Consider the following 27562-nt stretch of genomic DNA (forward strand, 5'->3'; position numbering starts at 1 on the left):
ACCGCCAAAACTAACCTCCACAACGGACTGCACGCCATCGCCACCTGGATGGAGAAGAGCCGCCTCAAACTTAACTCGGACAAAACAGAGATCCTCATCCTCGGCTCCAACTGCTCCGCATGGGACGACTCCTGGTGGCTAGCCACTCTAGGTGCCGCACCAACACCCACCACCCACTCATGCAATCTAGGCTTCAACCTAGACTCATCGCTCACAATGACCCAGCAAGTCAATGCCGTCTCATCTTTCTGCTTTAACACCCTCCGCATGCTTCGCAAGATCTTCAGATGGATCCCCACCAAAACAAGAAGGATGGTTACCCACGCTCTCATCAGCAGCAGACTGGACTACGGCAACGCACTCTATGCAGGAACCACAGCCAAGCTCCAGAAGAAACTGCAACGTATACAGAACGACTCTGCACGCCTTATCCTCAACATCCCTCACCGCGACCACATTTCAGCCCATTGCAGAGACCTGCACTGGCTCCCTGTCACCAAGAGGATCGCCTTCAAACTCCTCATTCACGCTCACGCAGCCCTTCACAACACAGGCCCGGCCTACCTCAACAAGCGACTCACCTTCCACACTCCTACCCGCCAACTCCGCTCCGCCAACCTTGCCCTCGCCGCCGTCCCTTGCATCCACCGAACTAGAGCCAGCGGTAGATCCTTCTCCCGCCTTGCCACCAAGACCTGGAACACCCTCCCTGCCTCCTTCGACAAACCCAGGACCTCCTGACCTTCAGGAAACGCCTCAAGACCTGGTTATTAGAGCAGTAGCAGTCCTTCCCTCCCTCAGTGCCTTGAGACCCTAGCAGGTGTGTAGTGCACTTTACAAATATTTGATTTTGGGGAACGCTGGGTGGAAGGAAATTTGTGGCTCCTCTCAGATTCCAGAACTTTCTCTCACCAAAACTTGAGGAAAAGGTGTTTTTTGGCCAAATGTTGAGGTTTGCAAAGTATTCTGGGTAACAGAACCTGGCGAGAGCCCCACAAGTCACCCCATCTTGGATTCCCCTAGGTGTCTAGTTTAAAAAATGTGTAGGTTTGGTAGGTTTCCTTAGGTGCCGGCTGAGATAGAGGCCAATCAATTAATCAAGGATTTATAGAGCACACTAATCACCAGTTAGGGTCTCAAGGCGCTGGGGGGGGGGGAGCTACTGGTTGTAAAGCCATGTCTTGAGGCGTTTCCTGAATGTCAAGAGGTCTTGGGTCTGGCAAAGGTGGAGCGGTAGAGAGTTCCAAGTCTTGGCGGCTAGGTGAGACAAGGATCTTCCTCTGGCGGTGTGCGGCGGATGAGGGGGGTGGAGGCGAGGGCGAGGCTGGCGGAGCGAAGATTGCGGGTGGGGGTGTGGGAGGCGAGTCTGTCGTTGAGGTAGGCTGGGCCTGTGTCGTGGATGGCCTTGTGTGCGTGGATGAGGAGTTTGAAAGTGATCCTCTTTGATACTGGTAGCCAGTGAAGGTGTCTGAGGTGGGGGGAAATGTGTTCACGGCGTGGGATGTCCAGAATGAGGCAGGCGGATGCGTTCTGGATTCTTTGCAGCTTTGTTAGGAGTTTGGTTGTTATTCCTGCATATAGGACATTTCCGTAATCCAATCGACTGCTGACCAGGGCGTGGGTGACAGTTTTCCTGGTTTCAGCGGGAATCCACTTGAAGATTTTGCAGAGCATGCGGAGAGTGTTGTAGCAGGAAGAGGAGATGGCATTGACCTGCTGAGTGTGGAGTCCAAGATGAAGCCTAGGTTGCGTGCATGGGTGGTGGGAGAGGGCACGGTTCCTAAGGAGGTGGGCCACCAGGAGTCATTACAAGTTGAGGGGTTAGTGCCAAAGATGAGGATTTCTGTCTTGTCCGTGTTTAACTTGAGGTGGCTTGATTCCATCCAGCTGGTGATGGCGTGAAGTCCGTTGTGGAGGTTGTTCTTTGCAGTTGTAGGGGCTTTCGTGCAGGAGAGGATGAGCTGAGTGTCGTCTGCGTAGGAAACTATGTTGATGTGGTGGGTTCATGCGATGTTGGCGAGGGGGGCCATGCAAACGTTGAAGAGCGTGGGGCTGAGCGAAGATCCTTGGGGAACACCACAGATGATTCTGGAGGCTTCTGACAGGAACGGTGGGAGGCGAACTCTCTGGGTTCTGCCTGAGAGAAATGACGAGATCCAGTCGAGTGCATTGTTGCGGATTCCAGCGTTGTGGAGGCATGTGCAGAGAGTGTGATGACATGCCGTGTCGAAGGCTGCAGAGAGGTCCAGGAGAATGAGTGCTGCTGTTTCTCCTTCGATGAGCATGGTCCTAATGTCGTCTGTGGCAGCAATGAGTGCAGTTTTGGTGCTGTGGTTTCTGCGGAATCCGGATTGGGATGTGTTGAGTACCTTGCTGTCTTCCAGGAACCGGGATAGTTGGCTGTTTACGATTTTTTCGATGACCTTGGCTGGGAAGGGGAGGAGGGAGATCGGCCGGTAGTTCTTGGGGTCGTCTGGGTCTGCCTTTGGTTTCTTCAGCAGGGCATTGATTTCTGCGTGTTTCCATCTTTCTGGGAAGGTGGCTGACTCAAAGGAGCTGTTGATGGTTTTGCAGAGGTTGGGGGCGATGATGATGTTTGCCTTATTGAAGATATGGTGTGGGCAGGGGTCCGATGGTGATCCGGAGTGGATGGAGGCCATGGTGGTGGCGGTGTCCTCTATGTTGACGGGGGTCCAGGTGTGGAGGAGGTGGGTGTTGCTTGGAGCGTTGGGTTCTTGGGTGTTTGTAGTCAGCTGGTGGGTCTGGGTTGTAAGCTATTGTGGATTTCTTCTATCTTTTGATGGAAGTGGGTTGCCAGTGAGTTGCAGAACTCCTGTGATGGTGGGGGTTCATTGGAGCAGGTCCTGGGGGTGGAGAGCTCATTGACGATGCCGAAGAGCTCCTTACTGTTGTGAGCGTTGGCGTCGATGCGGTTTTTGAAGTGGGTCCTTTTGGTGGTGTGGATCAGTTGGTGATGTTTGCATAGGGCATCCTTGAAAGTGATGTGGTTGGAGTTAGTAGGGTCAAGGTGCCAGGTTTTTTCCATTCTGCGACATAGCCGTTTGGATTCCTGTAGTTCTGGGGTGAACCAGCTGGCCTTGGTTCTGTGGGAGGTGTTTGGGTTTCTTTTGAGTGGTGCGAGGGTGTTGGCGCAATCTTCTATCCAGCGATGCAGGTTGGTGGTGGCTGTGTTGGGGCCCGGGGTCCCAGTGGGTGGGTCCCGGGCGAGAGTGGAGATCAGTTGATCCATTGATATTTTGCTCCAGTTGCGTCAGGGGGGTTGTGTGCAGTGGAAGTGAGTGACTGGTTTCTGGTAGGACAAGTGGATGCAGCGGTGGTCTGTCCAGCTGAGTTCGGTGGTGTGGCTGAAAAAGACGTGGTTGCTGGCTGAGAAGATGGGGTCGAGTGTGTGGCCTGCAGAGTGGGTGGGTGTAGTGACGAGTTGCTTGAGGCCGAAGTTGGCGAGGTTGTCGATTAGGTTGGTGGTGTTGATATTGCTATTATTTCCTAGGTGGAAGTTTAGGTCACCGAGGGGGATGTAGTCTGTTGAGGCGAGGGCTTGGGAGATGATGGCGTCGGCGATGTCGGCGCAGAACTGCAGTCTGGGTCCAGGGGGTCTGTAGACCAGTGTTCCTCTGAGTGTGTTGTTGGCGTTGATGTGGATTTTGAAGTGGAGGTGCTCAGTGGAGTTGATGGTGTTGTGGGAGTTGGTGGAGATTCTTATGGTGTTTTTGTGGACAATGTCGATTCCTCCTCCTGGTCTGTTGATTCGGTCTCTTCTGGTGATCTTGTAGTTTTCTGGTATGGCTATGGCTACGTCTGGTTCCGAGGCCGAATTCATCCAGGTTTCGGTGAGGAATGCGACGTCGGGTGAGTATGTGGTCAGGAGTTCCCAGAGTTCAATTGCATGTTTGTGGACGGAGCGGGTGTTAAGTAGGATGCATCTTAGGTCAAAATCTACAGCTAGGCACTGTGCAAAAAACACGTCAGATTTCAATGTAAAAATGTGATGTCACCATGTTGCGTTTCCTGTTGCGAGCAATAGGCCTACCCACGCAAGTGAGGTACCAATTTTATCGGAAGACTTTGGGAAATACAGAATAGCAAAACAAGTGTTGGTGCCCCTTGTCTTTCTCTACATTTTTTCCTTCCAAATGTAAGACAGTGTGTAAAAAAGACGTCTCTTTGAGAAATGACCTGTAATTCACATGCCAGTATGGGCACCCCGGAATTCAGAGATGTGTCCATTTTTAAAGACATCTTGAAACAAACCTGTAAAAATATGAGTCTCTTTAAAATGCAAATAATTTCTTTCATTATATGCAGAATCGTTCCTCCTTAGTACGTGAGATATCAGTGCATTGACAAGTGTAATTTGAAAAGTGATAGTTTTCAAACACGAAATTAGAAACACATTCTTCCCGACACCCTAACAACAATGGAAATAGTGAACTAAGGGACAAGTCAGTTGTTATGCGCACCATTTGGGTGGCATGGGTTCCTATTCTACATGGACAACTCTATAGTTTATTAAATCAAAAATAGGAGAAGGTTGTGTAAAACACACATCCTGAAGTCATGTATTTTGAGGTTCTCTTATATGTAATAGTGAAGAAAAAGGAGGTATAGTGAAATAAAAAAATGTCTAAGCTTGGTAAAGTGTTGAAGCTGTGATTAATCCCATGATTTTTGGTTTCACGTTGCGCAGTTCAGCCACTAGATACATATATATTGCTTCCCCTATACCTACCATACCACCTCTACCACCTCCCCCAAGCAAACATCACCCCACGCATCCCTCGTCCAACCACCATCCTGCTGACATCAATGCGGCCCTCGGTCACATCACAAAGCAAAAATGTTTGTCCCTAGACCCTACTTGGGGCCAAGGTCTTTCTTTGTACTGGGAATATCATTACATTATATTTTGGAGGCAAAAAAATAGATATTAAGAGAGCCTTTCAGACAACAATGTATATTATTCTTACGTCCTCGTAGCTGTCTGCTTTTACCCTGCGAGTAAGTTCGGCATATGCATAAATATAGAGTACCGGGGACACTCAGAAATAGGTACCAATTTTCACACTGATAATTTCAATGCCCTTTGTGTCTCACAAAATGAAGGACCCAGTCACCAAACAACTTTACAATAAACGCGATAATGCTTTACAAAATAAATAATCTAAACCTCTGGTCTGCCTTGCTACTGAGACTGTAACCAAAATAATGAGATATGTGCTCTCGGTCATAAAAGACGCGCTGAATGTTGAACGTGGTCCTCACTGACAATTAAAGCACCGACAAACAGACAAAAGCCGATCAGGGATGTCAATTTGCTTGAATGGGCTCAGGGCCGCATAATAAACTCTTTTTATGCCAACAGTAACACCGTTTCGGATGCAGTCCTTTTGAGCTAATGTTGATTGCGGGCCTCGCCTTATCCCTCGGACTGCTGGCAGGACAGCCAATCCCAGTTGACAGGTTGTGGTAATTGTATTAGCTGTCAGCTGTTCCTCTTTCCAACTGGGCAGCGAACGGGTGCGCGCTAGGACCTGGGGGCGCTCGGCTGCTCGTGCACACACTGCATTGCCATCGGAGCGGACTGAAGGGCCGGGGCTGGCTGTCGCGCGCTGCCGCATCCTTTACACTGGGGCAGCAGCAGCAGCAGCCAGTGAGGGGAGGATGAGGAGGCAGGCAGCTGAGTGTTTTATTGTTATGGTTTGCACGCCCCTGTAGGCCCTCCTTCTGCTCCCCCCTCCTCCACACTGCAAGCCCCTGGAGCTGGTCTGGGCTGCAGCGCCTCTTTCGTTATCTGTCACCTTTGAGAGTGGTATCTGCCATCTGCGGATTCCCTGCTCCGCCCGGCCGTGCCCGCTTGCATGGCTCCGGGTTGAGCATCGGACGAGTGAGGAGGGACCAGGCGGTGTCTCGTGCGATAGGATTCCGCCCTGGAATTGGGGAGAGTTGCTGCTTCGCGGAGGAGCTGTTGAAGGAAGCAGCCGAGGCCTCCCGCACCCAGCTTTGGGGGCCAAGGGGCTACGCATCCCTTGAATTGGATGTGCATGGACCGCCCGGCCGACCCGCTTCCTCCCGCGGCACGAGGTGGTGACCGGTTGCGGCGGTCCCTGGCTGCCGCCTGATGGTTTGGATAACCGCTTTATGGTTCCGCGCTGCCTGCGAAGCTATGCTTGCTCGCATATAGAAAAGAAAGACCGGGCCCTTCGCAATCATCCTCTTAAACTGGGTTTCAGAAGGTGACATATGGAATAACGGGGAGAGAGTTCAACCCAGGTTCTGCCCTATTTTAGCATGCCCACCCCACGCTCCCGCTGCGATATTAGCGCTCAGTCCGGATTTAACCCCTTAGGGTGAAGACTCGGGTTTTTAGGGACCATCGAGCAACACGGCGAGTGAAGCCGAAATGCAAGTGCTGGGTGATTTCTTCTGCTCCATTTCTTGATTGGCGAAAGATTCACAGCTGACGCCCCAACTGGGTACCAATTTAGCCGCTGCTTAATTTCTGCGGGTGGAAGGCCGTGAGATTTCTGGTTTTGCTTTGCGTTTTCACTAGGAGTTAACTCCAATGACTGTTCAAGGGGCTCCGGTGTCGTTCACCTGAGTCCTTGCAACCCATGGTCCAGGGAATATACTGTTTTTTTGAGTCTGAGACCCGCGCGCCGCGAAGCGGGCTTTCCAGGCATCCATGGCGGCCCACCGGAGCATCGAGCTGGAGCACTTCGAGGAGCGGGACCGCCGGCAGCGGCAGTCCCGGCGCGGAGCGGCGGGCTCGAGCTCGGGTTCGGGCCAGAGCCGGAACGGGCTTGTGCCGAGCCCTGCGCACAGCGCCCACTGTAGCTTCTACCGCACGCGCACCCTGCAGGCGCTCAGCTCCGAGAAGAAGGCCAAGAAGGTGCGCTTCTACCGCAACGGAGACCGCTACTTCAAGGGTCTGGTCTACGCCATCTCCGCCGACCGCTTCAGGTCCTTCGACGCCCTGCTCATGGAGCTCACCCGCTCCCTCTCTGACAACGTCAACCTTCCCCAGGGAGTGCGGAGCATCTACACCCTCGACGGCGGCCGGAAGGTCACCAGCCTGGACGAGCTGCTGGAAGGTGAGGGCACCTGTGCCCACCTGGGCACTGGGCACAGAGGAGGGGCAGAGCAACAGTATTTTCCATTCGTATCTGCATTGTGATGTAGGGACTTTACAAGTCATTGCATTGGTAAAGGCATCTAGCTGTCATGCAGCCCCTCGCGTTGTGTGGGACCTTTACCCAGGCCTGGTGTATAGTCAACGACACTGTTTATAGGGATTTGCAGGCCAATACTTGTAATGGGAAATGGAAAAGTCCAGGCCCCCTAATGCAAAAAGTAATTGGTTAAACATCAGGCCTAGCTGAAGGTACCACGTTACCTAGAAGCTGTTCCTGCATGAGCACTTTATTTCTTTTAGGAATTAATCATTAATTCTTCCTATTTCTTATAAAAATGTACAACTCAGTACTTTTCAGTTATACAATTTTATAAATGCTTTTAAGTTACCAATCTGTTAAAATATTTTCGTTGTATTTATGTATAGTTGTTAGAGTTTTTATACAGCACACATTCACCAACTATCTAGCCTCTTATTGTTTCACATGTCAATTGAACGCTGCCGGTTAGTAGTCCCCAAGTCATGCTAGAGTCATAAGTTGTTTGCATAAGGATCAGCATTAATTTCTTAAGTTTGCTGTACGTGCCGTCTGCAGCACTTGCTTTGTTCGAAAAACAGCTTCGCTGTGGAGTTCATATGCTCTCCTGCAGCCTTTGGTGTTCTGTAAGCTTTCATTTATTGCCTCTGTTGCACCTACAGCGACTGGGGCTATTTGTGATTATTGTTCCACAATTTATTAGTCTCAGATAGGTATTGCACCAGCCTGTGCTTTTTATGTTTTAGGCACAGTAATCACTGTGAACTGAAACCTCTGTAACAGTACTTATTTGTGACTTTCTCATTTATAATTGTGCCTGGTCTTCTGGTATGAAGCTTTCCGTTGGTTGGTTGCTGGAAATGCTGGTGTGTTTGTTTGCGCATGAACTGTTCTGGGGATGGCTAGGGCAGCAAGGTCTCTGAAAGGGCAAGCTACCTGATGGGGAGCAGGTGTGGGAAATGTCGCTACCATGAGGTGCCACAGTGTGGCCGGACTCGGGCACAGATAACACTGTAACATCAAACGTCAAGCACCAGATCTTGCTGCGTAAGTGTAACGAGTTGCCTTGTAATTTGATTACCATTTCTCTAACCGGTTGTGATCAAACGACCAAGAACAGTTTTCTTTTTTTTTTTTGCACTTGACTGCACACCCCCAGAGTGTAATCTTATAACGTACCTGCGCATAAGAGTGCTCGCGTAACATTGTCTCCAAAACTTGTCGCTTTTTGTTTGCATTTAAATTGTTTGGCACTTAAGGCTCCAGTGTGTCTCCACTGTACAGTGGCCTGTAGTGTTAGCTCGGTTCAGGCATTCCCAGGGGAGATGCCGCAGCTCCTCTGGGCTCATATGTTCAGTCCTCGGGCTTCCCACTTATTTACTTAGTGAGCTAATTGCATTTTAGATTGCATTAGTTCATGTGCTAATGATGCTTGCGGCCATATGTTCCAGAGGTTGTCCATAATTAATCTACGGTGAGAGACCGTACAAACGTTAGTACTTTTTTTTTTTTAGTTTGTTACGGTAATATTTTGAATTGTTAATCAGTTTCCATATATCGTCTAGGTATCCTGCTCTGAGAGAGATAACTAAGGACCTGCTTGGCTCGGAGAAGACGCCATCCTGAGTGGACAGGTGCTTTCGACCCACCCACTCGGAGTGTATTGCGGAGACACTGTCCACAGATGGACATTCTCCGATTCAGTGACCTTCCTGCATGTTATCATATGGCCTTGCTTCCAAAACTCTATATGCATGTTCTAAAGCTAATTAATAATAATCATACAAATGTTCACAAATCTTATCTACACCAGAAGGAAGAAAAATTATGTTTTTTCCAAGTTTATATCTATAAACCCTTACATTTTGTTAAATCCACTGTGCTAGCCTATATCAAATAAGCTGTTTTTCACAGGGTCAAAGATGAACAGTGACTCAACAAATGGAAAGTTTGTCTCTTAGTTAATATCTGCCTGATCGACGACAAATGATGCTCTTCAGCGTTAATGTTGGGCAGGGAGTGATTACAGAGACATTTCTCCTCTGCCAAGGACTATTTCAAACACTGTCCGCCAGGCATGGCCGACGCTCCCCAGGACCCCCTCCTTCATGGCACTAATGTGTCTTTGAGCAGATTCTCCCAGAAACCAGGGCCACTTACAGGATTTTGAGCCCCCTAGGTTGACTAAATCCCCAAAAGTCAATATATCTTGTGAGGCTCAGGCCAAATGTTTCTCTAGCCCACCCCTCTGGGGGCCTCTGTCTTCTTCTGAGACTTCAGTTTTCAAAACTGTTGGAAGCCTGTTCTCAGATTCACTTGTGGTTTGTTCCAGCCTTAGTTTTACAGCCACAACCCTCAAATAATAATTACTAGGCAATAATCTACTGAAAAAAACACTCTGTGCTATTATTGTGTTTTATCACGAATCATCTCTTAATGATGACACTATTTACAATGTAAAGACTTGTATGATATCAAGCATTCTGCTATAAAAAGTAATATTTGTATGAAATAGTTTTTGTATTAATAGGTTGCTCTTTTATTGTAAACGCTATTTACCTATGTTTTAAATTCTGTTGACAATACCCATCACATTTTCACAATATGTATCCACTGGAGAAAGATAGTAAGCTTATGTATTTGTGCTAATTGTATAGCGCAAGCCTAGCCAAAAGGCTAAGCGCTGTACAGGGTCAAAGTCGGTGAGCTAATCAAAGAATGTTTCTAGTTGGGTGTACTGAATTCTGAAAGCAAGGGCGTGGAGCGTTTACTCTTTTGGGATGTGGTTTAGCTTAAAGTAGTGTGTCTTCTACTTTTTCCTCAGTTGAAGAAGGATGGGGAGGTCCTGGTGGATATAGGAATGTCGCTGTGGATCCTGGACATGTAGGTGGAACTTTGTTGGCTGGTAATTTCTTTTGCGCATTTCTTCAGTCACTAGACTGACCGTGTCCTGGCTGCAGGTGGGCTGAGAAGCAATCAGAGGTAATGAGCTTATCACTTAGATCGGAAGAGATGCTGGTCATGATTGATTTGCCGATGATGGAGCTGGTCCTGCAGGTGGTGTGGGCCGTTACGGGGAGCTCGAGGGGTTTCATCAGGGTGGGGGTGATGTGATCCCATTTTTTTTTTCAGGCCCTTGATGAGGCTTAGTCCATCTTCTTGCCAGCTCAGTTCAGGAAAACAATAATTGTATTTTAAGTTCTACTGCAGTTTGGGGGCGTGGCCAAGATGGCTGCCAGAGCGGATGCTTAATTGAAGAGCTCCGCTCTCGGCCCACCAACAAACTATAATCCTGTGCCCTGCTGTGCCCTAACGTGCGCTGGTTTGCAGCAGAAACATTCCCTAACACCGGCGGACACCTTGGGAGAGCTGCGTCCGGGAGGGCGCGGCACACGGGAAGAAATCGGAAAAGAGGAGAAGGAACCGCCGCCATTACCCGGGGCCGCGGCATCCGCTTGAACGTGCCGCACATCGAACTGAGGTAGGAACGGGTGTGTGCCCGGTCCTCCGGGCCCTCCACTGGCGCTCCTCGACCTGATGCGGAGGCTGCGGCGTGGGTGACGCCCCTCAACCTGGCGAGGGCACACCGTCCCAGCTGAGCCCGATCGGGCGGGTGCCTGCGCGTGACGTTCGGGGCCCGCCCGCTGCCCTCGCGGGACGGATCTTTATTTCCCCTACCGCGCACACGGAGGAGACCTGACCCTGACACCCATCGTGGGACCAGAGACGTAGAGGAGGAGGCACCATTGCGACCCGGCCGCGGTGCGGCGGCCCCTGCCTTACTGGGCCGCGTGAGCCCGACGCGGACCCCTCCCAGCCCTCCTGTTCCACTGCTGGAACCCACATGGTCCACAGCTGCGGGACTGCTAAGGGCCCTGAAACACAGGGGGCCCCTAATGGAGTAGAACACGTCGCAGCCTATCTGGCCCAATCGGGCCCTGCTTGTCGGTCTGGGCGACGGCTGCCACGCGACGTGGGGCACCGGTGAACCAGACGGAGCGCACGGCCGGAAGGAGCGGAGCGGAACTGGGCTGAAGGATCTAAATGGTTACGAACACCAGACCGGGATGCGGACCCTCACCTGATCTTTAAGCAGGTGGGGCTCGGGACGTACTGGGAGGAAACCGGTGGTAGTGGTGGTCACACCCAGCATATATCCAGCGACTAATTCCAGCAGAACGATTAGGGTAAAACAAATAGGAAAACATGGTCAAACCGAAACACCCCAAAACGGGGTCCATGGGTGATGGAGATCCTCCCATGCCGACATGCAATCGACCACACTTCTCCAGCTGAATGAAACGCTTCGTACACATTCCCTCCAGTTTGATAAAATCATGCAAGCAATAATGGATACTAAATCTTCGCTGGAAGGGAAAATTGATGCCGCAGTACTGGAAGTCTCATTGCTCCGTGCTGACCACCACAAATTAACATAAAGGGTACAGGATACTGAAACGACACTGAAAATGGTTTAGCCAGAAATAATAGATATGAGAACGAAAATACAACAAATGGAACTGGACATAGCTCAACTACAACGTAGGGCTGAAGATGCTGAAGGACGCTCCAGGCGCAACAACATTAGATTCCTCGGAATCCCTGAGCGAATTGAATCCCCTAATGCAGAGACGTTCTTAGAGACCTGGCTGAAAAACACACTTAAAGAACAGGACCCTAGCTCAACTCCAGTGATCGAAAGAGCACACAGAATCCCGAGCAGACCGCCTCGCCTGGAGCGCCACCCCGACTGTTAATAGCGCGCTTCCTAAATTATAGGGACAGAGACTTGGTCCTCCAACACTTTAGAACATCTAACCAGATTATGCTGGACAACAGCAGGGTAACGGCCTACCCTGACTACACATTGGAGGTACAGTGCAGGAGAAGCGCGTATATCAAGATCCAGCAATTGCTACTAGAAAAGGGCATCACTTACTCCCTCATGTTTCCAGCACGCCTACGCATCGTCATGGATGAAAAAATCCTAATGTTCCCCACACCTGAAGATGCATGGACCTGGATACATGCTAGAGGATTGGTCGACCCGGTTAAGGAAGATGCTTTATCCGAAGAATGGACCACCGCTAGCTCCAGAAAGAAGAAAAAAACAAAAACATCCTCCCACCCCACAAAGGCACAAATGGCGATGGACCAAGCACAAATATTAAAAGACACTAATTCATTTGCTCGAGCGTTGCTGGACACCAGGAGCGAAACGGACACTAACGACACCGCCTCACATGGGGGAGACTCAAGCCTATCCCCCTCCCCGTTGCTGGTGGGACCGGATCTCACGCCGCGATCGGCGGACGAACTTTAAAGGTGAAGGATCGGTGCCCGTGGCACCGCCTCCGGTGGCCGCAGCGGCTGAGACGTAGCATGCCCTCAACATCGGGGGTCTCTTCCCGAGATCTTCAGTGGATAACCGCCATTAACATCGGAAGCATTGACTGAATCCTCGAAAACTGAATCAGCGCGCATGGGACTGCAGAGGCAAAGATACATCCTGAAGGTGGGCCACTCAAGGGCCCGACCTCGATTAATCTACGCCCCCCTACACCTGCACGGTACCCGAATGGAACTGATATCCCTGGATGTCACTTTAGGCACCGGTTGTGCCACTTTGTTTAACAGACGGGCACCGCCCGCAATATCCTTTTGGTTGTTATATCTTCCTTTTTTCTTCCTATCTCTAATCCACTATGGGCTCTCTCTTTTCTCTACGGTACCCAGGGGGCTGGTTGGCGGGTGGGGGAGGCGCCCGGGGGGGGCTGGCGGACTCGTGGCGGGGGGGGGGTGCGGGGAGTGGGACTGGCAGAATGGGAGCCGCTCAGATGGCACTACATGGCACTGCATAACATAACGAATAAGGAACCCATATATAATATAATAACTTGGAATGTGAAAGGTATGGCCGGAACTAATAAACGCCATAGAATGCATGCACATTTAAAACGCCACCATATACATATAGCAATACTGCAGGAAACACACATTATACCTGCAGAGGCTGCTCGGATGGAAAAGTGCTGGGCGGGTTCAATACATAGCGCTGGTGACTCGTCCTTTGCCAGAGGGGTGCTGATCTGGATAGCCCCAGGTGTCCCTTACACAGTACAACACAGCATAAAAGACAAGGATGGTAGATTTATTCAACTAAAGGGGCTGTTGGACGGGGAGGAGCTCGTGATAAACGGATTATATGCCCGAACGTTAAACAAGGTGAATTCTTACAAACAAAGGTACCGCAATTAACCAATGACCTTACTACACCTTGCATATGGGGTGGGGACATGAACTGTGTCCCACACGCAGATAAGGATAGATCGCACCCCCCGCTTGTGGCCGCCCCAACAATGAAAAAATTCCCAGATGCTAAGCACATGGATGGAAGAGCGACGCCTTACCGACATATGGAGGCACATGCATCCACATGAAAGAGAATATTCCTATTATTCCCCAGTGCATCTCCTACATACCCGAATTGACCTCATCCTCACCTCACAGAACCTAACACATAAAATAATGAGCGTAGAGTATTCTGCCAAGGTAATCTCAGATCACTGCCCACTTATAGCACAAATAAGATGGGGCAGGCCCCGCTCCTGTATCCCAACCTGGCAACTGCAAACACAATTATTACAAGACCCCCCCTTTTTAGAGAAGATATAGCCACGCACATCTCAACATATTTCACGCTCAATACTGGGACAACTAGCTCCAGGGCTATTGAATGGGATGCACACAAGACCGTTATAAGGGGGGGGGTATGTATATCTACTACAGTAGGAGTATGTCAAACACTAGCGCGCAAACTCCATGTACTAGAATGGGAACTCCACTCCTCCGAACGTGAATTTGCCAAAGGCGCTATAACACAAGCGAAACTCACTACTACACGCTCCAAATGGACCGAGACAGATAGCCGGCTCAGGCACTTCGACTACAGACACTACATGGCCCGCACACACGCAGAAGGCGACCGATCCGGTAAATTATTAGCATGGCTCACAAAGAATGAACGCCGGAACCTCCCCATAGGCGCTATTCGTCTGGAAACAGGGCGGATAGTCAACACACAGGCGCGGATAAATAATGCTTTCAGAGAGTACTACAGCTCTCTGTACCAGGCACGACCTCCGCCCACTAACACCCAACTAAATGACTTCTTCAGCGACATCACTCTGAGTCGCCTTACTGCCTCTCAGGTGACAGAGCTGGATAGACCGATAGAGATAGCTGAAATCCAACGAGCACTGCAGCAACTAACACATGGTAAAGCACCCGGCAGTGATGGCATACCTATCGAATATTATAGCACGTTTCAATCCCAGATCTCAGCCCCATATCTAGCAATGCTAAAGGAAGCTTTAGAACGGGGCCAGCTCCCTGATACATGCCGTGAGGCGTTGATAGCAGTATTGCCGAAGGTAGGTCGCGACCCACTGGATGTTCGCTCATATAGGCCATTATCACTGCTAAACACAGATTGTAAATTACTCGGCAAGATGCTAGCCAACCGCCTGCTACCATGTGTATCAGAGCTGGTTCATCAAGACCAGGCAGGCTTCATACCTGGTCGCAACACTTTTAGCAACATCAGGAACTTAATACGCCTGATGGGTAATTCTCCCGTAGACGGAAGGCTGCAGGTGGCAGTCTCATTAGACATAGAAAAAGCGTTCGATACGCTGGGATGGCCATTCCTAACAGAAACACTTAACCGCATGGGCTCTGGGCAAACTTACATTGGCTGGGTGAGAGCATTATACACTGGCCCAAAGGCTAGGGTCAAAACAGGGGACACGATCTCCAAAAAATTTAACATCGGAAGAGGCACCAGACAGGGATGCCCGCTGTCCCCACTTTTATTTGCATTGGCCATCGAACCACTGGCCGTCCGTCTCCGTATAATGGCCCCCACATGGGGGGCTTAGATGGCCAAACACACCGGATAGTTTCTTTATATGCAGATGATGCGCTGATTTTTCTTCGAGATCATGCCACGGCCCACCCGGGCCTATTGGATCTCTTACAAAAATTTAGCTCGGTGGCCGGGTTAATGGTGAACTGGGCAAAATCCTGCATATTTCCTATGTGCCCGGTTCCCGAAGCACTCAGAACGCTTTCAAGTCCGGGTGGCCTGAAATGGTGCTACACCACATTTAAATATCTGGGTGTAAACATATACCATGATAGTCAAGACTTAAGAGATGGCAACCTCGGCCAAGTGGTTAGATCAACAAGGGGCTCCCTGCCCTTCTGGTGCTCACTCCCACTGTCCCCTATGGGCAGAGTGGCCATTGCAAAGATGATAGTACTACCACGCCTCCTCTACTATTTCATGGCACTGCCGCTGGTACTGCCTGGCTCCTTCTTCAAACTATTGAATAGTTTATTAACAGACCTAATATGGGGTAGTGGCCGCAGACGTGTCGCATTAACTAAAGTGCTCCAACCGCTTAAACTGGGGGGGCTGGGAGCCCCCAAATTCAAAGCTTTTTATGCAGCTGCCCAGATACAATGGATATCTACTTGGATTGGTAACCCCACCTGTGCGGAAGCACAGAGGATATTGTTGGATCTCGGCGGTACGGGGGTTCTGCAATACCTTATGAACCGGATCGACCCCGAACACACAGGTAATATGCTGTTATCCACTGCACACTGGGTATGGGGCCGGTACGCACTGCTACGCGATAAAAAACCACAGTACTCCCCGAGGATTCCACTGTTGGCTCAACCGACATTGGCGAAAATAGCGGTCAAGGTGGGCCTGAACACCTGGGGTAGCAGAGGCATACACACATTTGGGGACATCCACCAAGATGGGCAACTCCAAACTTATGAAGCATTAGCTGACAAACATGCGCTGGGCCGGGGGGGATTCATAGCCTATAGTGCAATCCGACAGGCAATGCGTGCATGGTGGAAAAGTGGCAACTCGGAACCTGATGTCTCCCCTTTGCTTCACGAGCTGCTGGGGAGCACTAATGTCCCATCAAGCATATCGAATATATATACAACATCCTCACTGCCCAGACTGAACATAAACAGGAACGGGCAAAAAATAAATGGGATTGCGTTCTACCGGAACCATTAACACTAAACGCATGGGAACAGGCGATGAAAATGACTCATGAGGTCTAGCGTAACCCCCGCTTCCGTTACACGCAGTTTAACTATGTGCATCAGACTTATTTATCACCACACCGCATAACGCGTATGTTCCCCCGAACACCACAGACATGCCCCAGATGCGACACAGAAGAGGCCACTTTCTACCATATGACATGGGAATGTCTCCCGATCCGAAACACATGGATAGACATAATAACGCTGCTCGCTGACTGGACAAACACTACATTATCCCCCACCCCTGAATTATGCTTATTGGGCATAGCACCTCGCACTAAAAAACGTAAACGAACATATCAGTGCATCGCCCTGGCACTGGTGCTATACAGACGCCTTATAGCCATGCACTGGAAATCCCCGGGCGCTCCCAGCGTTGCCCAGTGGCGGGAGGAGGTGATATGTTGGGCCAAAGCAGAAATCCAGACTCTACAGAACTTATTGGATAAGGGTATCCTAGTCAAAGGCCTAGACACATGGAATTTATTTGTGATAGCTGCAGAAAACAAAGATGACGAACGCCCTCCCTAGATTAACAAGAAAGAGATCTTTGCCGTCACTTCAATAGCAAACTCTAAACACTATTAGAGAGGCTGACTGACATGCATGGGATAAGAGGTAACTAATATAAATACGGTAATATCCCTTGTGGCAGTCCCACAAATGCATCGTTGGAGGGCTGAAATGCGCAGACACGTGAGGGGTCCGGTAGATATGGAGCCCCGCTGTTGTCTTCCTCCTTTGGGCTGCTGTCCCCGCACTGTTACCCTAATCTTGCAAGCAGACTGGACCTCTGCTTTCCCGGGACAACCCAGTTGAGTGCGGGGGCGGCGGCGTCACTGGTCCGGGAGCGCGGACATGGCGCGCGGCTTTTTGCAGGAACTGCTCTCCCCCCCGCCGCTCGGCTCTCCCTGCCCCCCCCTCTGCCCCCCCCCCCCATACCTGTGCTCGCCGGAACCGCTCTAACGTTTATCTTTAGCTTTTTCTGTTATTTCTCTTCTGTTTCATCAATAACGTTGCACATGCCGATCCTATAGCGTACTGTAAAATAAACTTTGTAATATCTCAGCTGGGCAATGGGGGACTTGCATGGGACTCGAAGTATGTGCAAACAAAAAAAAAATCACTATGAATAATGCATACTGAAACATAATGTAATTTCTTGTAACTCACTTGAATGTTGCGAATTGGCTGATAAAACAATAAAAACATATTTAAAAAAAAAAAAGTTCTACTGCAGCTTCTTACATTAAATTGCCTGTTTCAAAGGACCATAATGGAAAACCTTTCCAGGAACAACAACAGCTCTCAACAATTAAAAACTGCATCTCTTGCATTTTCGGTTTTGCTGATTGTCAATATCACGTACAGAAGGTGAACGTAAACTGAGAGTGATCCTATAAATCACGCCATCTGCAGCACCTTTCTCCCTGTGGTGATGTAGGTGCTAAGACTGACTGACCACTAAAAAGTCCACCCTGACTACAGTCCACCAGGGATCCCTCAACAACCTCTCCTCTTTGGGGAAGTTTCTTCATCAACTCTGAAAGACCAACCTGCTTAAGACCGGAAACAGTGCTTTTCCCCACTCTGCCTCCTCCAGGACTGCAATGACAACATGTAGTTCAGCAGTGGGATGCAGTTTCAAGGGTGAGAGCTCCATGCAAATGCAGTGCTGGATGGTCACTAGAAACCAGAAGAGGCACATTGCTTTGCTCCTTGTTTCTTGTGGCACTGGTGGTCCTGTAGAAATGAAATAATTTGACAAACCTATTACTTAAAAAGCAGTACAGTTGATATACAAACACAACTAGATGAAGTTCTTCACCCAGGATAGAAGTAGGATTACTGGTAATTTTAAAAATGTGAGTCACGAGGCTCCCCCATTTAAGTGGGTAAAGAAGTAAAGAGTAGAACGAAAGTTGATAAACTTGTATAAACTCACAGGAAAGGTGTAAACTATCTATTGTGAAATAAGGGATGCCTGGAGAAGGTAAACGTGTGTGCTGAATCACAATTTGGATGTGTGGATCAGGTTCATATAGTGGTAATTGGACAGTTTACCTGACCATTCATTGTTTTTCATTATTTGTTTAGCTGACATTTGTTTAGCATACAATATTGCTTTAAAACTAAGTCGCAATATCTTTTGAGATTGAAAAGTATAAACAGTCTACTAAAAATACAATAAACCAGCTCTGAATGAAAAAAAATTAGCTTGTTGTATATTACCAGGAATGGTGCAAGACCTTTTAGCGCTCAAGTCAAAACAGAATTTAGCCAGCCCTAGTTCTCACTCTACAAAACTTCAATTTTCTTATATTATTCATTTATTTTACCTTGCCTGTTTCAAGCAATGGCCTTGCATAATAATCTTGTGCAAACTGTTAAGTGATTGTACCTTGTCTAAGGCACTTATTACAGCTTTAGAATGGAAGCAGGTGGTTTGCTGCTTAGAGTCAAATGAATTGTAATAAAAAATCTGCTTTAAGGGTAAAATCATATTTTAAAGCACAATTCTGAAAACACCACTTTTAGATTTTTTTTTTTGTTTGTCCTAACCATTTGTGCCTTCTGCCAGTAGTCTGAGTCACACAGCTGTGAATGGCTATGCTGCTGGGGTTTGTGTGTTCCTTCCAAACAGTAACACAAAAGGGGATTAGGTGTGGACAGGATGGTTGGGGCAGAGCTGCACCCAGCACCACTTATGTGCATACACAAAGGAACCTGTCACTAGTCTTTTGTCACCCCAGACTTCTTGGAGCCTTTATAAGGGAAGGGAAGAACTTTCCAGAACCAGATGTGGGGGCAGAATAGGGAATTCCCCCACTTCAAAGGCTGGTACCAGGCATAAATATTGGACCTCCCGGGCCACTCTTCAGTTCACTCTTGGACGTGTGGGCACAGCAGAAGAAGGACTGCCTTGTTCCCCAGAGGAATGCCCAGCTGCTGGCGGAGGAGTGCACTCCTGCTTTTGCATTGTTCCCAAGAAGACTGCCCCATTGCTTAAGGCCCGTCGTGCTCTTTGGGAAAGAAAACTGGACCTGCTCACATTATCCCATGCTACTCCTTCTGTCAGAGCTACAGGGACACAACAAGCCACAGTGGCCTCCTTGCAACTGCCCAGCTGACCTATTCCCACTGGACCTGTCTGAGCTTTGCTGGCCTCTGCTATATTGAGTCCCTAATCCCCAAGAGATCCCTCCCCGTATCCTGTTCCCTTGGCTTGTAAGAACAGGAGAAATCTTGAAGTTTGGGCTCTTTGCAAATGCACCTGTCCATGCCGAGACCCTGCTGGCTTGACAACCGCCAACTGAAAGCTCCTGAGAACCAGACAGTTTGTGCTGCAGTGAATGTCCGCTGCGACCGTCGATGTGAGATATGCACTTCGTGCTACAGCAAAGAAAACCAGTGCTAAACCTCAACCCAAAGTTCCAGCAACAACCGGCTGCGATGATTGGATCCTGTCGCTACTGCGACAACCCCCTGCAATGTTGGGCCTGCTTTTCACACTGCACCAGCGACCATCAGCAATACTCACTGTGGCTTTCTCCACTGTGAATGTAACCTTTTGTGTCAGACTTTGAGAAGGCAACTTTTTCAGAAGGACGAACCTGGTCCCTGTATCTGGCCCATGTTTTTTCTCGGTCAGCCTGAACATGAGACGTTCCCCCTGGACTAGAAGACTGCAAGTGGCGCTTTGTGCTTTTGGAGGTTTTATCTGCCTAAAACTTTGAAAGGGTATATCTCAAGTTCTACTGATTGGATTTTGGTCTTAGTGCTATACGTTTGAGTAAAATATTCTCTTTTTCTAAAATGGATTGGGACTTTACTGGTGTTGTGTTTTCACTTCATTACTGTGTGCTGCATATGTTCTTTACATCATGCCTCTAAGTTAAGCCTGACTGCTTTGTGCCAAGCTATCTCAAGTTTAAGCACATATTAAGTGACATTTGTGGTTCACCTTGACAAGGATTGTGGTTGTTGCCTGAGTGGGTCAAAGTCACAGGGACCCTCCGGTACAGTACCTTGTGTAAATGAGGAACCAAGCCGGTGCACAGAGTCGGGGATTGAGGTGTCGCTGGATCCGGTGTGGCGTTGTTTCCGGTGCTGCGGAGTGAAGGAGCAGAGGCATCTGTTCCTTGCTGTGGAGGTGATGTGGCGTCGGGACAAAGCGTTGGATCCGCACACTTCCGGCGGGGTCGATGTGCGGCGAAGTCGGGTGTCACGGTTGTCGGTGACACGGCACTTCAGGACTCACAGAGTCGTGGACTTCAGTGAGGCTGCCGCAGTGTTGGGTCTGCCGGGTCGTCACGCTCCAGCGAGGACCATTGCTTCAGGATCTGGCAGTGGCGTCCGTTCGGAGTCGTCCGAAGACGGTCCACTTGGTTCTTCTTGTTTTTTTGCCAGCTTCTCCCTTCAAGGGCCCAGGGACTGGATAAGGCACCGCTTGGCAGGGCAGGAATGTCAGCAGAGAGTCCAGGTACTGGTAGAAGTCTTTGATGGCCCTTAGACTTCAGAACATGGGTCAAGCTCAGTCCAAGCCCTTGGAGATACCGCTCAAGCAGGAATATACAACAAAGTCCAGTCTTTGTCCCCTTTCTCGGGCAGAAGCAGCAACTGCAGGATAGCCCCAAGAAAGCACAGTCACAGGCAGGGGCAGCACTCCCCCTTCAGCTCTTCTCCTGGCAGACGTTCCTTTTGAATCCTTGAAGTGACCTGAAGTCCGGGGCTTTGGGTCCAATACTAACACCCCTTTCTGCCTTTGAAGTTTCCCAACTTCAAAGAAAAGTCTCTGTTTACAGGATCCTGCCTTGCCCAGGCCTGGCTCCAAACACACACCAGGGGGTTGGAGACTGCTTTGTGTGAGGGCATGCACAGCCCTTTCAGGTGTAAGTGACCACTCCTCCCTCCAACCTAGCCCCGATGGCCCATCAGGATATGCAGGTTGCACCGAGCAGCCATTGTGTCACTGTCTATTGGAGATGCACAAACATCCCAACTGTCAGTCTGACCCAGACATGGAATTCGCAAACAGGCAGAATCACAGAATGGTTTAAGCAAGAAAATGTCCACTTTCTAAAAGTGACATTTTCAAACTAATAATCTAAAACCACCTTCAATAAAAGATGCATTTTCAATTTGTGAGTTCAGAGACCCCTAACTCCATTTTTCTATCTGCTTTCAAAGTTAAACTGCACTTTAAGGATATTTAAGGGCAGCCCCCATGTTAACCTATGAGAGAGATAGGCATTGCAACAGCGAAAACCAAATTTGGCAATATTTCACTGTTAGGACAGGTAAAAACACACAAGTACATGTCCTACCTTTAACATACACTGCACCCTGTTCATGGGGCTACCTAGGGCCTACCTTAGGGGTGCCTTACATGTATAAAAAGGGGAGGTTTAGGCTTGGCAAGTGAGTGCCCGTACCAAGTCAAATTGGTAGTTTAAAAACTGCACACCTAGACACTGCACTGGCAGGTCTGAGACATGTTTACAGGGCTACTCCTGTGGGTGGCACAATCAGTGCTGCAGGCCCACTAGTAGTATTTGGTTTACAGGCCTTAGGCACCGCTAGTGCACTTTACTAGGGACTTACTAGTAAATCAGATATGTCCATCATGGAAATGCCAATTACACATGCAATTTCACATAGGGAGCACTTGCACTTAAGCATTGGTCAGCAGTGGTAAAGTGCCCAGAGTAACAAAAACAGAATCCAGCACACAGCAACAACCTGAGAAGTAAAGGCAAAAAGTTAAGGGAGACCATGCCTAGGATGCCAGGTCTAACAGAAGTACTGTGGAGAAGAGCTTAAAGTGCATTTCTTCAAGTTGTATTTGCATAGTTCTTAAACATCTTTCTCGGTCCCTGATGTCCTGCTCAAGCGCAGGACATAGATATCTCCCTCATTCACAATCTCTGAATCATTTCTCTTCTCCTAGCGTGGACAGCAAATGTCACTTATGTAGTGCAGCACTGCCCTAGTAGCTAGGTGTGTGCTTCATAAATACTTGTAGATAGTGACCAGCCAAACGCCTGCTATACAGTGGCTTAACCCAGTATACCCCGCCCACCGCCAAAAGAATGTGATGAGGGGCTCCTGGTTTTCCATATTTCGTAGATCTTCGTTGATGTTGTGCTGAAGGGGACCCACCTTGAAGGATTGTGGGGGTCCATTTGAAAGGTTTGGCCCTCTGGAGAGTGTTGCCCCTACCCGCGCCACAGAGGCCACAGGAGATTGTGGTACCTACCTGCTGCTGTAGGCTCAAGTGGCAAGGCAAGTATGAGCTTGTTCTTTGAAATGAACAAGTATGTCTTATGAGTTGAACAACACTGGGTTCCAAACCATATTTTAGTCGTTGCCATGATCTATATTTTTATTAGCCCAGTGATTGATGGTTGATTTGGATGTGAACATCACTTGGGTTGACTGCAGATGGTTGGTTTATGTATGGGCCAATTGTAGTGGCAGGTTTGGCTTGGAGTAGTGGTTTCAACACCCAACCAGGCCTTGCTGTCACATGTCTGAAGGAAGAAAGAGGGGACTACCTTATATCAAATACGTGCTTTTTTTCCTTATAAGTGATTTATAGTTGGTTTTCATGCCTCCAAGCACTTTAGCCATCCTGAAAGGTTACTTTCAATAATCTGGCATATCTACTACAGTATGGTACTGCAGGAAGTTCTGCTACAACGAGTTTTGATGTTAATGCTTACACCATCACAAAAACTAATGAGCCTTTACTCTCGACATAGAAGGCTAATGAGCCTCTTTATAGCTACTGGAATCACCAGCGCATAGTACTCATTAGTGTAAGAACCACATTTAGTAATTGTAGGTGGACGGCTTTTGCAGCTTTAATCGTGCATGCATTAGATATAAGCTTTGAAGGAAGATGCTTCGAACAACCTCCATTCATCTGGGGTGACTGTCTTCGAGGTGAGAGTCTCTAGATTGAATTTTAATCTCCTTAAACACGGGTGACTTTGACAGGAATCAAAGCGAATACCAACTCTGTCCAAATGCTTCACCCTATTATTTTACTACCAATAGAGCTAGAGAACTTGTGTCAAAGCTTCTATCTAAAGGGGGAATTTTTAGATCACTTGCATTATGTTTGCCAATATGTAAAATGATTTTATTTTGTTATAGTTTTTGATTCTTTATAAACTTTTCTAAAATACAAACCAACTGTTATTGTGCCTGCTAAATACACGAATCCTTAATTTGTTTTTTTTTTAAGACAGAATAATCAGCAATGCTGATAAATAGAACAGAGCACAACAGGCAACTTCATTAGTACAATTTCTCTACAGTCTAATTGTATATAGGAATATCATCCTTTAAGGCACTCTGCAATTTTTACAGATCATTTATTGATTTGAATAATTAATATGTCTGTTTTATCAGTTCAACAATCCTTATCAAATATTTAGAGGGCTTCCCTTACATGCATACCTAATTAAAGATTTACATTTTGATTTAGGCCTCTTTGTCATGTTAGGCATGAGACTGTGGGCACGCTCTCTTAGATAACCTGCATATTATTGGCGCACCAAGATTGTTAGGGTCGGGTACAGTGTTAACCTCCTCAGAGTCTATGAGCAATGTGTCCCAGAGGCAAGATTTAAAGCAACTTTTCAAAATACAGTCAATAATAAAAGGAGTGGCTCAAAAGGGAGTTCGAGATCAGACATTTAAAGAAAAATATTAAGGTTTACTATAAATTGAAAATTACAATACAGAAATTAAGAAAATGCAATTGTAGCAGCAATCTCATTCAGTCAGAGTTAGTACACAGAAGTCAATTGCCATGAATGCTTAGAAATCATGTACAAATGAGCAAAGTCAGTCTACTTGCCCAAGTTTCAAATGTTCAGTAAATCTGTAGAAAATCAAGCTGCAATCCTAGTAGAGAGCCTAAAGATCCTTGCTTACCCCAGATTCAACATTCTATACAGCTATTTTTAGAATAGGAAATCATTGAAACTACAAAGTCAGCATGTCACGGACATTATTAGAACAAATCACAGATCATATTTTAAAACCTCACATACCCTTTCCATCGAAACACTAACACATTACATGGCTATTGATGTTCCCCTTCTAACCTAATGTCATCTGGATGTGTCAGACCAGACTATTTATATAAACAATTATGAATGAATACAATGGAGTGTGCTAACAGGAAAAGCCTTGAAAGTAACTAAAGGTTTTCTCCAGCAGGTTCTTTGAAAATCAGGCACCAGGCAAAATAAACAATACATATATTGCTGCATGTATCAGCAAGCTATAAAATATAGACATAGAATGAACGAACGTGACTTGACAGCAGTTTTAACAAAGATGGAGACAAGGCCTATCTTAGGCCCAGTTAGCCTAAGCCAGAAAAACACGCTAAAACATGTCACAGTGATATATATTTTTTTTTTATTGCAACAGCTCTATATCGGTATACATGTGTGAATAAAAAGTAGTCATGTACAAATATAGTTTAATGTAGAAATCTTCCACAAAACCTAAGCCTGAACAGTGTGTTTTGTGATTAGCTTCCCCAGGACACTTTCTTGTATGTCAACACTCTCCTTGCCTGTAGTGCTCTTCTAGACAGTGGGACACTGGATCTTGGGGTTTGCTTGCATTCCTTGCAATCTCTTAAACAGTTATGGTTTATTCTACTCCCTGTTCTTCTGTTTTGATTGTGTTTTCTGTTTTCTCGTGGATTTGCTTTTATTGGTTTAATTCACCTAGAAACATTTTATGCTGATTTATATTAAGCTAAGCTTATTTACTGCTCAAATTGTATAGCATTTTTTTTCTGGAAGAAGATCCACACTAAGAATTCCTAGTGGAGTGTTCATATAATTGTCAGTTTCCTTCTCTATGAATGGGCTATAGCCATGTGACCAAGAGAGGTCCAGAAGAGAATTGGAAGTAGCTTACATTTCAGTTGAATATGTTGTTCTTGAGAATGCTATATTTTGAGAGTCACAGAATAGTTAATCACATATGTATAATTGGGTGGTGTTCATCTATGTCAGGACTTCATTAATTAACAGTAAGATAGTTCTCTCTGAAAAGGGGCAGTCCTCTTGTCTATATAAGGCAGTGTAGCAGAAGGTGATGCAGTACAACAAAGCTCTGATAACCAACACAAGCAAACTTTCAACATTGTTATGTGACAGCACACACAGTGCACTTACAAACCTGGATAGCAGTGTTAATCTAGACTCCTGCTTTCTGTGTACTTGCAGCCACATATATAGCAATATTATTGTACTGGGACATTTTAATGTCTTTGTCAGTCAACCAGGTAGGGTGGGCATCTGTAGTGTTTATCTAGTATGGATTTGCCACTGATTTATTTCAGTTGGTGTCAAATTTCACCCAACTAGTTAGCCGTAGCATTAATATTATTTCTTTATCTTGGTTGTACATAAGTACCCATGACCATCGAACTCCATGCAGTGGCCCAACCACCCTACAATTTACTTTTTTAAAGAGCATAGCATTTGCTCTCTGATGATATTGAGGCTTTAAACAAGGCCTATTTTCAGGCAAATGAATTGTATATTATTTATCTTTGGTATACTTTTTCTCAAATCTTATAAGAACCCATCTATTGTCATAGCTAAACACAATAGTAACATAGTAGGAGCATTTGGTTATTTACCTCTGCTGAAAACTTTTTCTGCATTCCAAAGCTGAAATTATTTTTAACTGGCCTTTCTGTCAACTCTTTAGAAGACATCTTAAGGTGCTCTTTTCTCGCAGATCATTGGCAAACTAGATACCCGATCTCGCTTTTCAGCTCTTGATTTTGACAGAATACCAATCGAAAGTACCTATTGCTTAGAATACACATTGAATGGGCATTGAGACTGCCCCTTTTATCGATTGGCTTTCTTCCTTCAGCCACTGGTTTGCGACTTTATCACTTACCTCAAGGCTCTGCCCAATATAGTTTTCTTCTCTCATCTAATGCACCTCACCCATGCACCATCTATGGGTATTTACCTCTCTTGTGAATCTTTGGTTTGTAAAAGGATTGTGATTAGGCACAGACGTGTGGCTAAGTTTGTAGGGATGATTTAGATATCACAGTTTATACTAGTGAAGGAAATTTATACTGCTAAAAATATGACTCCTAACAAGATCATCAGACTGAAACTGAATAGACTGTAACCTGTCTGTAAGAGCATCTGAAGTGGTTGGAAGTTAAAGATAATTGGAAGCTCTTTGAAGATGCAATGCAGACCTATGTGTGGCTAAAATTGAGTCACGTCAGAATTACAGTAAAATTAACTTTCTATTAAAAGTAGTGGTTCATTAATAAATTGATTCTAAACTCTCCTGGGTGATGGCATGACCAGTATTTCTTCTGTTTCATTTTAAGAATGACTGTTCATTTCTAAATATTAAGCCACAAGAATGCAATCTTGACACTGTAATTGAATCCTCTGGTGTTGTACAAAGCCGAGTCCAGTTTGTGACTGGTGGAAATGAAAGAGGAAACGCAAACCGTCTGCATTAGAGCTGTTCGGAATTTATAATTTTTTTAAGAACTTGGGTCCACCTTGCCCAGTGGCCAGAGAGTGAAAACTCTTCTCCTGTTAAACACATCCTCCAGAGGTAAACAGAATGAAAAAAGACTAGGTGGTCGGTCCACAGGGTGACATTGGGTGCAATTATATGGTGACCAGAGCACTGAATGGCGTTTCATAATGGTGTCACGAAAACATTTTTAGTACACGTAAATGCTCTGGATTTTTCATGCGCTATTTAATCTAAGTCTTTAGTAGTGTTTCTGGCATCCTCTGCATGTCTTATTATAAGCAGGGCCACTCCAGTCATGCAAAGCATGCCGTTTTCCACACTATTATGGATTTGCCGCTTTGGCCACACAGTCCATCATCAAAATAGTTTCTAGATCAAACAGATAACAAGTTACTAAAATTGCAGTGTCACACGTTGCAGCGCAGTGAAAGTCCCTATGAAAACGTTGACATGTCACATTTCAGTTACGTTTAGCTGTATTTGGATGTTAAACGAATACTAATGAGGTGAAACATTAGTCCAGACAGTGTAAAAATGTCAAAAATATGAAGTAATGCTTTCACAAAATGTGCAGTGTTATGGTGCATAATTTGCTTCTTCTTGCATCATAATTTAGTTAACGATGACGCATAATTTGGTCCTCCCCTGCCACATAATTCCAGTGGCCC

The 27562-nt window shown here is 47.1% G+C and overlaps 1 protein-coding gene across 5 annotated transcripts in view; it reads left to right on the forward strand.

Moving 5' to 3' along the window:
• Window positions 1-5558: 5558 nt before the first annotated feature.
• Window positions 5559-27562, forward strand: part of DCLK2 (doublecortin like kinase 2) — a 482935-nt gene continuing 460931 nt past the window's right edge. For 3 of the 5 annotated variants that reach the window (XM_069242637.1, XM_069242638.1, XM_069242639.1), the window contains exon 1: window positions 5577-7112. In XM_069242637.1, the coding sequence (XP_069098738.1) occupies window positions 6704-7112 (409 nt within the window). In that variant the 5' untranslated portion in view covers window positions 5577-6703. Of the gene's footprint in view, window positions 7113-27562 lie in introns of all 5 variants that reach the window. The other 2 variants (XR_011205402.1, XM_069242636.1) reach the window with 1 other exon arrangement.

This window comes from Pleurodeles waltl, chromosome 1_2, assembly GCF_031143425.1.
Source record: "Pleurodeles waltl isolate 20211129_DDA chromosome 1_2, aPleWal1.hap1.20221129, whole genome shotgun sequence".
Lineage (NCBI taxonomy): Eukaryota > Metazoa > Chordata > Amphibia > Caudata > Salamandridae > Pleurodeles > Pleurodeles waltl.